Consider the following 16,005-nt stretch of genomic DNA (forward strand, 5'->3'; position numbering starts at 1 on the left):
CAAACAAGCGGGACAGAGTTCGGTTCAAACGTGGTGAAATAAAGTGATTAATCTCATTAAATGAGTCTTTAAAAACTTTTTAATGAATATAACTCATCGGTTTCATCAACATAAATAATCCAATAAGGGCACGGTTGGTACGAAAGTGACGTCTTGATTAGATGGAGCGCCAAGTGCCAAGCGGATGCAGATAGTTTTATTCTAATGTTTGACGATTTTTTTATTATTATTATTATTAAAAATTCTAATGTTGATTTAGAATTCGAATGTCAAACATTATGAACGAAGCTTCGAAGCTGCGAACTATTCGGTACAGCCCTATAAACTATTGTGCAACCTTATACACTGTACTTAAAGAAAGTAATTTAAACGTTTTTTAATTTATTGCATTTTTTTTGCCGCCCAGACCACCCTCAAGTTGCGACTGAGCGCCATCTTGAGCCGGGGAACATAACAGTGTCCGTCTCCTAAGTGGCCGGTCCTCACCGCCTGTGTGACGCCTGCATTGCTGAACTGCAGCGGCTCGCACGCATGATGCCATCCACGCAGACAGTGTCATCAAGAGTGTCTTGTGCCTCACGCTAGAAAAATGGGCTTAGCACTGAATCTCTCTAGGATTGACGCATGGCCACTCTGGGCTGTGTGGCCTCTCTTAATGTGACGCATTAGAGGAAGGGAGAACAAATTCTTTAATCTCCCCTTTATTAAAAGGGCTCTGGTGTAGATTTGATGAGGGGGGTTCCTTACTCGAGATGCGTTTGTTAGGGTCCTCCTCCTCCTCGTCCCCGCTGTCTTCCTGGACGGCGTCCTCTGGGATGGCCTGCATCTGAACCCCCGGGGCGTGGGGCAGCATGCGCAGGTTCTCAAACAGACGCTGCCTGAGAAACGCAGAAGACGAGTCACATACATGAACCATACATGAACCTACTGGTTATAGCAAAGACAACAAGAGACTAGACGACAAACTATCAAATACATAGTATAGTATTCAAACTATCGCAAAATATCGGAAATATGATGCATGGTAGGGAAATTGCTTTCATATCTATATTAGGTCAACATTTCATTAGCCATGATTAAAACAGTAGGGCTGGGCGATAAATCGATAATGATAATCATCGTGATATATTTTTCCTTCGATTCCTGCGCTACAGACTCGCCCGGAGCGATCTGAATCATTTTGGCACAGCCACATATGCTTGAACTGCAATGCCGATCGAATATCACCAGATGGCAGTATCATCTACCATTTGAACTCTGACAGGAAGGCAGCATTATTGTCATTGAATGCATCGAGACTGGCTCTGTGGAGAGGAGCTCTTCCAAAGCAATCGCAAGCAGATCCGCTCGCCTCAAAACCTAGTGTCCAGTAAACACGTGTAATTACATATAAACTTGTAATCGCGATCGCCGATGGGATCATTGGAATTATTCTTTTTAGATTACCTTCTGGCTACGGTAAGGACCCCCTATGTCTATTTTACAGAACGTGGAACATGAACGTCGAACGATATGAAAAATGTTATTGTGATATATCGTAATAAAATGTTTGGCCATATCGCCCAGCCCTATGACACAGTAACAGTAGCAGATGACATGGAGACGGTAGAAGTCTTTAAACCATGGGTCGGCAACCCTAGGCATGCGTGCCACCATTGGCACGTGGCAGCATTTTCATGGCATAATTTCTTTTTCTTGTCGAAATCCTCCCACGGGTTCTTTTTTGTAAATCGACTTTTTTTGCACACCCTTATGACAGCTAGCATGTCAAATCACCTCTTGAACAGCCATTGGCTGTTGCACAGCTTTTTAAAATTATTTTAGTTTGATTGAAGGTAGCCTACGGCCCCGCTCGCATTTCCCATGGTAATCACAGTGCCGCGGTTGCGTTCTGTATAGTTGTAGATGTCATGATGGCAACCCCGCTAGCTAAGAAAGCTAAAGTAAAAGAAGTTTGGTCATTCCAGCACTCGTGGAACAGAAGATTATGGTTTTGTTTGTCAGAAGGACAAACGGGTCAATGTACCTCTGTGAACAGATCTTCTCGCACATGAAGTATACCCGGTACATGCTCAGCCCCTCCCAGAGTCAATTGACGACGGACCACTCCCAAGCATGTGCGCAACTTAAAGTGACCAACTACAGCCCCAAGATAACAGCGCTCAGCAAAGCAAAGCAGGGCCAGTGATCACACAGACGGTAGGCAGCGGTTTATTTTCTACACATGGGTTTGCAAGTGAACTTGAATGTGCATAATGCAGGGCTCTACGCATATATAGAGAATACGCGCATATTAGGGGTGTAACGGTACACAGAAGCCACGGTTCGGTACGCACCTCGGTATTGGGGTCAAGGTTCGGTACAACAGAAAAGAAATATTTATAATTATTATTATAATTTCTTTTTAATAATTTTTATTTATTTAATGTATATATTATATTTATGATAATTATTATAATTATTATTATTATTAAATAGAATAATTTTCTATAGGCTTGCCGTGGTAGTCAGTGATACTGGTGTCATTCTGTGTTCAGGCATCCAGAGTAAATTAATTGCCTAGTGCCCCTTTAACAACTTATAGGCTTGGTAAGTTTCAGTTTCACTTCTAGAGGGGATTTAACTGCACAAGACTGAATACTAGAGAACAGATGACATGTTACAATACAACAATGGCAGAGGATTATTTGGATTTAAACACAATAGACCACTGCACTTCCGCGTTACATTGAAATCGGGGAGGAGATAGCGGGGGGAGCAAATTAATGAATTGGTTGCAGCTACGGCTGTGTGGGTGCTAGAGACATGATGCAATACACTTTTATGCGCCTGAATCTCCTGAACACGGCGCGACCCATTCCTAATAGATCAGAACTAAAAATCGGCCGAGATCAAGTCCCTTTTCCAGCACCTACTCCCCATACGCATGCGCAGATTGTCAATAGAGTCTGAACAGCGCGAGACTATGCGGGAATGAATGTGGAATGTTCCATCAGAGCGGGGGGGCTTGTGGTGGTAGTGTGAGTGGCTATAGACCACTGCACTTAAATATAAACATTAGTCTACCTGGAGACTCAATGAGGTAATTGTAGATGTCGCCATAAGACGCCTCTGGCCATTTAGTGGGATAATTTTGTCATCATCCTGTTTTTTTATAAATGGAAATGTATGATTGAAACATGCAAACGTACACACACTAATAAGCATTGGAGGCTTTTAACCAGGGCCGGACTGGGGAAATCATTCAGGCCAGGAAATATAGTCCAAAATATAGCCCCAGTCAGGCCACTTTTTAAGCAGGGGGTCCCCCACCAGGAATTTTTTTGTTACAAAGACTTCATTTCCTGCATTCTGGTGCAGGATTTTTTTTGATTTGTACCCTTTAAATGCCAGTGTTTGTGATGGCATCACAAATTATTGTTAAAAAACAGGCTAGCATATGTATGATTAGCAACAACACTGATTTTCTGTTTTTTTGTAATGTCAGATTGAAAAAAAAATACAATCTTTTATTAAACTTCAGCCCTGATCATAACACCACATATTCATTTTATAATTCTAACCCTTTCAATGCCAGTGTGTGTGATGGCATATATTTGCAATATATCAAATGCAAAGTAGATTTTTCTGGGGGGATTATTACAGGCTAGCATGTGTCAATGATTAGCAACAACAGTTTTGTGTAAGGGTCCCGCCTCGTGTGAGAGCAAGAGAGAAAGAGATTTTTATTTTATTTAACCTTTATTTTACCAGGTAGTCACTTGAGATCAAACTTGTGCGAGTTGCAGTGATCTCCTGGTTGTTCCCCACCTAGGTTATCTAACTATTGCGCTGCTGCAACTAGAAACACTGGCCTGGCCTGCTTCAAAGTTCAGAATGTTGTTGTCGTTTGTTGGCGACGCGCGTGTGTGTGGGTGTTGGTGATGCGCGGCGTGTGTGTTGGCGATGCGCAGCATGTGTTTCTTTACATTGGTTTCATTTGGTTAACATTATTGGGCGAACAAGAAAACAAAACAAAAACTGTACAATTGTAATGACCCTGCAGGCTGCAGCTGTTCTTCTAATGTAAATGTGCCTTTCTGCGTGCACTTTCCGAGACATTTCATCGGCGACTCAGTGCATGCGTGTGTTCCTGTGGGTCGCCCATCTCGCGTGTGTGTTAAACTGCATGACAAATAAAGACTTCTAGTCTAACAATTATTATTATTATTATATTTAGCTCGCTCTGAAGTCGGATGTGTGCCCGGCCACGCGCGCTGTTCTCGCACGGACCTCGCAAGTGCCTGCATGCGCGACTGGTATGTTTGCGCTGTCACGTATTCGTCGTATGGCTGCACGTACCGCACCGTGACGGCCGTACCATAAATACACGGGACGAATACACGTACCGTTACACCCCTAGCGCATATATGTGGCATGTTCATGCATGCGCACATGTATGCACTTACCTGGGATTGATTTTTAGAGACTGAGAAACAACCTTATTTTATTGGAGATCCATCCAATAATATTCAAACTCTCTCTAGGTGCCTGTGCTTTGTGTGTGTGTGTGAGGATGTGCGTAAGTGTAGGGCTAGGGGAGCTGTCCACCTTGTATGCGGTGCTGAACTTTGCGCACGATTGCTTGGTAACGTGAGCTAATGTACGTCATGTCTGCTCGACATTAGCTTGGTAACGTGAGTGGCGTCATGTTAACGTTAGCCGCCTCAGTTAAACCTTGTGACGCCTCGTTAGATGAAGCTTGCGAATCCCTCTCGCCGGATTCCTTTCTCCTCGTAAGTTTTTCCGCTTAAAATAAAAATGTATGGGCAAATGAGTGAAATGCTCGCACAGTATGTAGCCGTTTGTCTCCATCGCACACTTTTTTTTTTTTTTTTTTTTTTTTTTTTTTATCTTTCTTCCCCTCCTTTTTCCCGATTTTTCTCCCATCCCACCCTTCCTGGTTGTTGCGTACTTTCCCCTACTGTTGGTCCGGGAGACCGGAGACTGTCACATGCTTTCCTCCGACGCATGTGCAGCCTGGGGCAGTGTTGTGGAAAATGTGTATGGGGTGGACTAGTTTAATATAGGTCAACTAGCAGTGCTGAAAGACCGTCTGGCTGACGTTCTTAAAACAACTTGGACAGATGGACATTTCAGTACGGCACGTTGTGTGCTTGTAATCTCGTACATCGTATCGCTTTCATATCTTGTTCTTTTCTCTCTTTCATACATACACAGCACACACACACAGACACACACAGTCACACAGACACACACATGCACAGCACACACACACAGACACACACAGTCACACAGACACACAGACACACACACACACAGCACAGACATACACACCGACACACACACACACATTCCCTGTGACACAATACACACACGTCTGTACACAGACGCACACACACACAGACACACACACACATACACACACACACACACATCTCACTCTCTCTTCAATGTTCTTAATGTTTTACATCATATCGTGTGCGTACATCATATCTTGTTTATCTCTCTTCGATGTTCTTAATGTTTTTATCTAAATCTATGTTCTTCTTAAAGTCTTTATCTCTCTTCATGTTCTTAAATGTTTTTATCTCTCTCCGATGTTAAATCTACGTATCATCTTAATGTACGTCATGTCAGATCTGACATGATATGATACGTCATCATATCTGTCATGGGGGGGCAGGACTGAGAGGGGATTTAGGGGACAAGCAGAGGGATTGGGAGTTAGAGTGTTTTTTGTTCAAGCTGTGGTGATCCTCTGCTCGATCCATAGCTTTTGCTGTTAAGAACTTCTTTTCCTAAATAAATTACCTACTTGTTACAATTGGAAATATCGTCTCCTGCTGTGTTAAACAACCATCAGCCACAACAGCAGGCCAACCTGGCCGCGCAGGTTCTCACCGGGGAGAGTGTAGCGTGTGGGAGGCCACACTATCTCTCCTCAGTTCCAACCCTCGCTGAGCAGGCGCCCCGACCGAACTGTAGGGGTCGCTGTCCACAACGCCCAGGACCCACCCTTCAGCTTTCCCACCCCCTGATACAGCCAATTGTATCAGTGTGAGAGGCCAGCCAAGCTGATAGCAACGCCGGGAGCTGGATTCGAACAGGCGAATCCTAGTGTCTCCCGGTGTTGGTGACGAACGTAATCTCCGTGCGCCACCTGCCCCCCAATCGCACACTAGTTAACAAGAACATTTCAAACTGGCACTTCATGTCAAAAAGGTTGCAGACCCCTGCTAAGACAAGCACTCACTTGATCTTCTCCAGGTAGTCGTTGGTGTTCTGGTTGGTCATGTTGGAGGGGCTGATGTGTAGCTTGAAGTCTGGCCCAAAGTACTCAAAGTAGTCGTTATATGGGAGCTCTGCGTGGAGGGAACATTGTCGTCAACAAACTGTAATTATCATCTAATATTTCTACACAATGAGCTTCATATAAACATCCAACCTTATGGAAATAATATTGATGAATGAGGCCCAATGGTTCAGTCATCATTAACCCATTGTTGTCAAATAATTTGGGTGCTAGGGTTAGGAAAATACTTAAAGGGGAACTCCAACATTTTGGGAAATTAGCTTATTTAACATCTTCCCTGGAGTTAGACAAGAAGATACATACCTTTTTTGTCTCTGTGCGTGCATTTTAGCTTTGGGAATAGACGCTCCGTTAGCATAGCTTAGCTTCATCACTGGAAGTGAGGCAGGACAGTAGCCTTACAGTGCCTTACAGTGTATTGCAAGGTCTGACATTGACCAAATTTGATATGCATGACCTTGGTGGGCTCTAGGTCAACTCCTGAAAAGGGGGTCAATGTCAGACCTTGCAATCAAAAGTTAGGGGGCTCACTGAAATTATGGCAAGGGTTATTAGCCCCCTAACCTTTGATTGCAAAGTCTGACATTGACCCCCTTTTCAGGAGTTGACCTAGTGCCCACCAAGGTCATGCATATCAAGTTTGGTCAATGTCAGACCTTGCAATACACTGTAAGGCACTGTAAGGCTACTGCCCTGCCTCACTTCCAGTGATGAAGCTAAGCTATGCTAACGGAGCGTCTATTCCCAAAGCTAAAATGCACGCACAGAGACAAAAAAGGTATGTATCTTCTTGTCTAACTCCAGGGAAGATGTTAAATAAGCTAATTTCCCAAAATGTTGGAGTTCCCCTTTAATATATTGACGATCCAACAGTTTTTTATGACAGAGTTGTACGAGTCTGATCTGGAGAGCCATGTCATTAAAAAACGAATGTTACAGGGTTAAAAATGTCAGAAAGGTGTGTTTAATGATGAGGCCATTGACGATAAATACAGTAGGTATGAAGCGGTCACCATTGGGGATGGAGCTGTCCAGGGCTACGGCGGTTTCGTATGTCCAGCAGCGAGCCACGTTACGGATGGTGTAGCCTCCCCCACCCAACATCAGCAGGGGCAGGTTGAAGCTCTTCATGTACTCCACACACTTGGCGTGACCTGATCAACACAGAACACAACATAGAAAACATTAAATCATTTCAATCAAGGCGGGGAATTAAATAGTCACCTGGGACGATTTGCAACCGTAGTCCTATCGTTCTGTTGTAAAGAGGACATGTCTTCTGCGTCTCGAGAGCTCAGCCTATCGTTCTGTTGTGAAGAGGACATGTCTTCTGCGTCTCGAGAGCTCAGCCTATCGTTCTGTTGTGAAGAGGACACGTCTTCTGCGTCTCGAGAGCTCAGCCTATCGTTCTGTTGTGAAGACATGTCTTCTGCGTCTCGAGAGCTCAGCCTATCGTTCTGTTGTGAAGAGGACATGTCTTCTGCGTCTCGAGAGCTCAGCCGATCGTTCTGTTGTGAAGAGGACATGTCTTCTGCGTCTCGAGAGCTCAGCCTATCGTTCTGTTGTGAAGAGGACATGTCTTCTGCGTCTCGAGAGCTCAGCCTATCGTTCTGTTGTGAAGAGGACATGTCTTCTGCGTCTCGAGAGCTCAGCCTATCGTTCTGTTGTGAAGAGGACATGTCTTCTGCGTCTCGAGAGCTCAGCCTATCGTTCTGTTGTGAAGAGGACATGTCTTCTGCGTCTCGAGAGCTCAGCCTATCGTTCTGTTGTGAAGAGGATATGTCTTCTGCGTCTCGAGAGCTCAGCCGCATCGGCACACAGAGATATTCCTCCGGATGACGTCACCGAGAGGAGACCTCTAGCGAACTGCAGACACTATTTATTCAACTATTTCTTCAACCTTTCTTGAAATGGGCCTCTACTACAGTTCGAGTTGAGGAAACAAGAGTCTGCAGTTCACGAGAAATCTGCTCTCCTCTCTGAGATGTAATTGTATTTATATTTTATCTATAGTGTATAGATACTAGGGGTGTAAAGGTACACGTATCCGTACCGAACCGTTTCAGTGTGTACCGTACCGAACGGCTGTGTAGTGTACCGAACGAATACAACGGTATGTTAACCACTAATGATCGCCCACCGGGGGCTGTTTTTTTTTTCACAATCTAATATAATTATTATTATTTATAAAGAAAATTACAAGTCGATTATTAATTTCAATATAGAATATTCGTTGACAGCCCTACAACTACAAGTACACTTAGTTACTGCACACTACATCATCCCTGAGTGGAACATGGAAATTTGTGAACCCTTGCCCCATTTGCTGCTTATCAATGATGATGTGGATTAGTCTAGTCCTTTCTCAGCACAATCCATGCTGTTCCTCATACTAGCTCCGGCTAGTTAGCTACAAACCAATGCAAAGTCAATGTGGTCGAGCTCCGGTCTGTACAAGCTGACTGAGGACAACTGAAATCTACTTTGTGTGCACTGTGGAGTAATTTCAGTCGTTACATATTATGAGAAACAGCAGCATGGATTGTACCATCAACAACAGCATTGGTAAGTAGCAAATAGAACCCTTTAACAGCAGCTAGTAAATTTGGGCTAATGAGTTTGTCATTTCCATCAGCCACTTGATAGATGTTTTTATTTATGGGATAAATCTCCCAAAAAGCATTCATTTCTGCTGGTACGGATTCGGGTGAAATGTTATGATTTGGCTGATATTGTAGCAGGAAGAGCAACAATTTAGTTTATCATTCTGGTTGACATCAATAATAGTCTCATTATAAACAACTCATGTTCTTGTACTTGAGAAATTTCAAGAACCAGACACCTGAATTTTAAATACAGTTTTACTTGAGACTGATCAAGGCTAGTGTGTTTGCATCGAATCATCTCTGGGAAACAGTTTAGAGCCTGGAGCCGTGAGGTTACCTTTGATAGTGAGGTTAAAGCAGCCGAGTCTGTCCCCTGAGAGAGAGTCTGCTCCACACTGGAGAACCACAGCACTGGGCTGGTACATCTCCATCACCTTGGCCATGATCTACACACCAACACACAACACCTATTCAGCTACACTGTCCAGGTCAAAAAGAAAAAAAAAATCTTTTTTAACCCTTTGGGGGCCAAACCAGAGATAGTCCGGGTTAACTCGCCATGCTCTGGGCGCCAAACCCGAGAAATCTCGGGTTTTAAATCAATATTTATTTTATTCGCTATATCCATTCATTTTTCATCCATCGAGCGTGACGTTATCAATGGGAATGGGTCTGAGCTCACAAAGGGCAAATACCGCCGCCTAACGTCTCCCGGATGGTATTGCACATCATTGGAATCCCTCTGGCTGGGGCTGTGCATCAATCTAAGAAGTCCGGTCCAGGTTTTCCTTCTCGGGCATGCAGTATCGTTTCTTTTTTGATCCACTTTTTCTCCCATTTTTTCTATATTTTCTCCCATCCCAATTTCGTATCATCCAATTCAACCCTCCCCTGTCACGAACGTTGTTTCTTGTCTCCCACAAGCCGGCTGCAATGTGGACTAAGTCATACATAGCACAAGTCCCCTCCGGTACTTGAGGTAACAGCAGTCGCATCTTTTCACCTGCGCAGCTCGATCCCTCAGTGGCGAGGAGTAACGCGTGGGAGGCTCACGCTGCCCCCGACACTTCCTGATTCTACTGCGCAGGCGCACCAACCGACCTGTAGGAGTCGCTGTCCACAACGCCCGATCCCCACCCCCTAATACGGCCAATGTGTATTAGAACGGACGACCAGCTAAACTGAAAGCAAATGTGGAGCGCTGGGCTCGAACAGGCAAGCCCAGCGTCTCCAGATTTTGTGGCGAGCGCCTTGCCCACTACGCCACGTAGCCGCCCCGGGCATGCAGTATCGTTATAACAGATGGACTGGGGACACTCGGAGCAGCGTGGATTATGCGTTTTGGATATATAACGTTGGATCAATAAACGCGATCAATATTTGGAATGGCGATCAGGAATTGGATTAATCTTTTTGCAGGACATCAGATGTGAGGTAAGGACTTTATGTTACAAATCTTGGGTTAATCAGGCGGCTGGGTGGGTAGCGGAGATTGCGCTCGTCACCAATGCAAGAGACTCCGGTATCGAATCCCAGTCTCATCATTGCCTTCGGCTTGGGCCGGCCGTCGTATTGGCTCATTTGGCGGAGTCAGCGGGTGGAAGTCGATGGGTGGGGATTGGACGTTGTGGACAGCGACCCCTACAGGTTGGTTGGGAGACGCCTGCACAGCAGAGACAGGAAGTGGCGAGGGTAGTGCGAGCCTCCCATGCGTTACACCTCGCCAAGGCCTAACAAAAATAATGGTTGGTTTCAGGTTGCCGACCGACCCTGCCGATTTAGGTGCGACCCAATATATTTTATGAGTTTTTAAAAAAAATTATATATTAAAAAAAAAAAAAAAAAAAAAAATCAGATTTTTTTTTTTTTTTTTTTTAAAGAATAAAGTTTCATAGAAATCTTAGTCAAACATTTAGTATTATGGATATTAAACATGCTGGCAGAGTACATGCATCCATGTTGTTGTGAACATTTTAATTAAATAAAGAAATTCCCTATCCATAGTCGCCGTGGGAAAGAATAAAATAAAAAAATAAAATAAAATAAATTCCCTACCTACCCATGGCCAAACTGACAACCAACCTGAAACCAACTATTATTTTTGTTAGGCCCAATGAGAGTCCGCGCTGGCAGGGCGAAAAGATGCGACAGGCTGGCTTCTATCCTCTCTACAACCGACCAGTCGGGGGCATAGTCGAGCAACGTTCAAGACAGGGGAGGGGAGAATTGGATACACGAAATTGGGATGGGAGAAAAATAGAAAATAAGGAGAAAAGGTGGATACAAATAAAAATCTTGGGTTAATCAGATGTTCCTTTCACCGCCATCGGAGCCTGTGTGTGAGGTTCGTGCCGACCAAAGTATGGAGAAGCGATTTTTCAGACCCCGCTTCTGTTCATGCATGAGGACACATAATATCGATAATCTAGCGTTTATTTGAAAACGATAAATAAATAAAGTTTATTGAGATAAGACAACGCTCTAGAAATATATTGATATTCATCATGGTATAAAACGGAAATGTATGTATGAAAAAAGTATCCGTTTCGTGCATGTTGACTGGAAGCAACTCATTGACGATCACTGTGTTATTTAGATCTATTGCTATTATATTTGATATATTTTAAGCACTCGCAAATAAGTCCTATCCTACATTGGATAAAGCACTGGCGCTGAGTAGGCCATCAGCGCCCTCTGCTGTTGGCGCCGGAAGTGTTAGACAACAAAAAAGCACTACTTAAGCACAAAATAAACATGATTTGGGAAGTTTGTTGACTCACAGGTTTGAATATGGCTTCATATGACTCGTCGTCAATCCCGTCCCTCAGTGGGTAATTGACAGCATAGTATTTACCCTTCCCTGCACCAATGTCCTGCGGGAGACCAGCCACATGTCACTTCACAGTCACAATGCATAGTACTACTGAGATATGATGATCTGAAGGCTTTAGGCGATTGCTAGCTCACCCTCAGGTCTCCAGTGCCGGGGAAGTACTCTCCGTACTTATGGAAGGACACGGTCATGACACGGTCTGTGGTGTAGAAGGCCTCCTCCACTCCGTCCCCGTGGTGGATGTCAATGTCTATGTACAGTACACGCTGGTGATATCTGGAAAGAGGACACACCACAGCATAGATCAGTACTACACCAATCAATGCTACCAAACAGTGATCATAGATCACCATGACCCTAATCAATTATAGTAAAAAGTGATTTTAGATCAGTACTACACTAATCAATTATAGCAAATGGTGATCATTGATCAGTACTACACTAATCAATGCCATCAAACCTAATCAATGCTATCAAACAGTGATCAGTGTGAAAAAGCATTACACTTACTACTAATGGTTAACGGTTCCGTTTAGGGGCAGATTGTGACCTGCAAGAGACTGCAAGTGGCCAGTGTAATATTCTAGTATTCCATATAAAAAGGTGTGGGCCTAGTTGGAAGACCAATTATATCAATTGGCCCCCCAGTAGTACCCTCCCGGTCAGATTCCTGTGTGGAACCAAGTGACCCTGGGCTAAGCAGGATGCCTGCATTACACATCATACCTTCAGTTAAAACAAGCATGTACTCGAGTGGCTGCGATAGGACTTTTTGCACTCACTTCAGTAACTCTAGAATAGCTAATACGATGTCGTTGACGTAGCAGAACCCCGAGGCCTCAGACTTCTTGGCGTGATGCAGGCCTCCCGCCCAGTTGATCGCTATGTCAGTCTGCTGTTTATTCAGCTTCACAGCACCGGCTGAAACGCAGAAGAGAAGACAGAATAAACAAGACCGTTCACAGTGTAGTTAAGCAGAAATGGCGCAACAGGTCAGGCAGTAGGAGTACTTTTTTAACAGCATGCAGAAGTAAACTTACCAACAGAGCCCCCCGTCGAGAGCTGACAGAACTCAAATAAGCCGTCAAATACCGGACAATCTTCTCCCACATTAACTGTTGAGAAAAATGTAGAGAACACATATTCAAATTTGACATCGCTCACCCCCGTAGATTCCGCCTGTGTTACTATTGTGCCCATGTTGATAAATACAGCAGACACAAAAGCACAACACCTACTATAGCACTCGGACCACCTCTCTGATAAAACTCACATCTCTGCATCTGTTTGCTGTATTCTGACATGTTGTCTGGCCTGATGGAACGCAGGAATTTGATGTAGTCGTCACTGTGGTACTTGGTCATCTCCTCCCCGTTGGCCTTGTGAGGACGCTGGAAGAGAGAGAATCAGGTTAATTCCCCAAACAAACGCCAGACAAGGATCCACTAGTGTGGATGACAGTGACTACACAGCTGTTATTATTGTATTGTACATACATATATCTCCATCTTCCTGTAGAGGCCATAATTGAGCAACAGGTTGTGCGTCATGCGGATTCTGTGGGGCTTCATGGGATGTCCCTGACCGTAGTAGTAGTTGCCAACATCACCTGAAACAAGGACAGAGAAGACAAAAACATGAAAATGTTTTCCCTCCAAACAAGTAGAACCCGGTCAAATATACAATACCACGCTAAAGCCGTGCATAATTCAGAAGGAGCACCTGTTCAACATGAGTACTACTACCTATCGATTCTTGACATAACGTAGAACTCTATTTTCCCACCTGTAAAAAAAAAAAGCTATGGGCAGCAGGTAGAGAAGATAACAAAAGAGACGTTGGGCCGGATGGCCTGGGCTGCAGTGGCGAGACGCAAAAACAGCACTTTCGCCCCAAGTGGTTGTTTACGATCAACATTTTCATAACGGTCGGTAAGTAAGAAGAGGTGTTGTGTACGTAATGTTAAATATAAACATTTAACTAAAAAGTTTACTTCTTAAGTATAAATAAACTACTTCTGTGCAAATGTCAATAAAAACAGAATTCTTGAAAGGTATGCATTTGGTTTGTTTTGGCATTTTATGCGTTTACAAATTGATTACATGTGAAAAAATAAAGGCAGTCATTTTGTTGTACAGTAGGTTTGAGCATCTCTCGTGTGAGAAATGGTACCTGATAATGGCAACATTAACAAAAAAAATGACATGGGAGATTATATTCCACGTAATAATATTGCTATAGTTTGTTTATACTTCAGAAGTATTATACTTGGTCCTCAAAATGAACTGGACGCGGATGAGGAGCCTGACACCGTTAAGACTGTAAAATGTCACCATGGACCAGCAAACGTCTCACTCCCAACGAGTCTGTGAGGTAACTTGGTAAATGGACTGGGGTTATGGTTACATTAATAAGTAGGGGTGTAAAGGTACACGTCGTATCCATACCGAACCGTTTCAGTGTGTACCATACCGAACCGTACGGCTGTGTAGTGTACCGAACGAATACAACGGTATGTTAACCACTAACGTAACGACCCACCAGGGGCTGTTTTTTTCACAATCTAATATAATTATTATTATGAATTTTTTCCCCCATCGATTATTAATTTCAATATAGAATATTCGTTGACAGCCCTACAAGTACAATTAGTTACTGCACACTACATCACCCCTAAGTGGAACATGGAAAGCCAAACTTTCCCCCACTGTACCGAAAACCCGTACCGAACCGTGACTTCAAAACCGAGGTACGTACCGTACCGTGGTTTTTGTGTACAGTTACACCTCTATAATAAGTCATGTTAACGGCAACGCACATTTAACATACTCACGTTATCAGGATTGAGTTTGAATGCCTTTCCAATCAGTTCACTCATTGTGTCGAGCAACTTGATGCTGCAAGTCTACATAACTACCTCGTACATATTGTTAAATGTTAAACAGTAACGTCGGCTAGCTCGCTAATTGCAGTGGCACCGCCCCCTCGGCTTTGTTAGGCCATTAACGGTAACGCACGTTAGCTAACAGCTAGTTAAATTAACCTATCGTTGACTCACATTGGAGCTATTTAACGTTCGCTATCAAACTAATAGCTAACTGCATTTTCAATGCATGATGGAGAAAATAGTCAAATGTCGCCCATCTCCAGGATAATAAACATTCAACGATTCAACTTGAACTGTAACGTAGCGTATCATGCATGATGATGGTGATGGTGATGATGATGATGATGATGATGATGAGACAGTTAGCCAGTTTAGCTAACGGGGTTAACGTTAGCTGAACAGCTCGCTAGCAAGTAATCTAGGTTGGCAGCAACGCATCATCAATTGGGTCATTTCCCAGGTAAGATCGATGCCACTAGTACAGATCGCTGCGCTTTATGGCCAACATTTTGGACAAATAAGCACTTACCATCATAATAGTAGCAAACTTTTTTCTTTGTTCCTCCTTGAGAACTCAGCGCCATTTTAGCTTCTTTTTCAGCTGGTTAGCGACCGACCGCACACACCGTGGAGAGAGCAGCGGTGGAGGAGCACGGCGCTACATTCATACAGCAGGTCGCTGCAACCAATGGCGTGCAGAGCTTTCACCAGAGGGCGGGGCATCTCGATCCCGCCACAACAGTCTACTCTAGTTACCGAATAGACCACTACACTTCCGCGTTACATGGAGCTCGTGAGGGGGAGGGGGGAAGAGAGCGCGGGGGGATACAATGAATTAATGTATGATTGATTGATTGATTGATTGAAAATTGTATTAACAGATTGCAGAATGGGTACAATACAGTACGGCTCAATACACACAATTGTTAAGGGGATGCAGACCAGTCTCAAAGAGCACCTACGGGAGACTGCAATTCGAAACTGGCCCCTGTAAATGTCCTAACCCAACCCCCTCCAATGTACAGTTACCCCCCATCACCCCGCCTACCCAACCGCCCCACCCCACACACCCAACCACCTCCAATGTACAGTTTCCCCACCCCACCCAAGAGAAAGACTTTCGTCTTGTTTACATCAGGGTCCCCAATTTTCAATTCATCATAACATTTATGACACACGTACAGAGATATACAGTACTGTTACATCCAGACATTTATGACATAACGATATATACAAATATACAGTACTGTTTATTTACAGACAGAGTTTCAAAAAGAATATATACATTTGAGGGGGAGGAAACTGTAGCCTACATGGGGGGGGGGGGGGGGGGGGTTGGACATTGCTCTTTTACAACGTCTAA

General features: G+C 44.0%; 1 protein-coding gene across 2 annotated transcripts in view; it reads right to left on the reverse strand.

The window, feature by feature from the left end:
- The window catches only part of LOC311225508 (histone deacetylase 1), a 24,930-nt gene extending 9,628 nt beyond the window's left edge, over window positions 1-15,302 (reverse strand). For both annotated transcript variants that reach the window (XM_084310820.1, XM_084310821.1), the window contains exons 1-11: window positions 15,172-15,302; window positions 13,252-13,364; window positions 13,029-13,146; window positions 12,796-12,870; window positions 12,538-12,676; window positions 11,890-12,031; window positions 11,703-11,795; window positions 9,260-9,368; window positions 7,330-7,470; window positions 6,257-6,365; window positions 748-878 (exon numbers count right to left, since the gene is read on the reverse strand). In XM_084310820.1, the coding sequence (XP_084166946.1) occupies window positions 748-878; window positions 6,257-6,365; window positions 7,330-7,470; window positions 9,260-9,368; window positions 11,703-11,795; window positions 11,890-12,031; window positions 12,538-12,676; window positions 12,796-12,870; window positions 13,029-13,146; window positions 13,252-13,364; window positions 15,172-15,226 (1,225 nt within the window). In that variant the 5' untranslated portion in view covers window positions 15,227-15,302. The remainder of the gene's footprint in view (window positions 1-747; window positions 879-6,256; window positions 6,366-7,329; window positions 7,471-9,259; window positions 9,369-11,702; window positions 11,796-11,889; window positions 12,032-12,537; window positions 12,677-12,795; window positions 12,871-13,028; window positions 13,147-13,251; window positions 13,365-15,171) is intronic.
- Between the last annotated feature and the right edge of the window lie 703 nt (window positions 15,303-16,005).

Source organism: Notolepis coatsorum, assembly GCF_963971535.1.
Source record: "Notolepis coatsorum genome assembly, chromosome: 3".
Taxonomy (NCBI): domain Eukaryota; kingdom Metazoa; phylum Chordata; class Actinopteri; order Aulopiformes; family Paralepididae; genus Notolepis; species Notolepis coatsorum.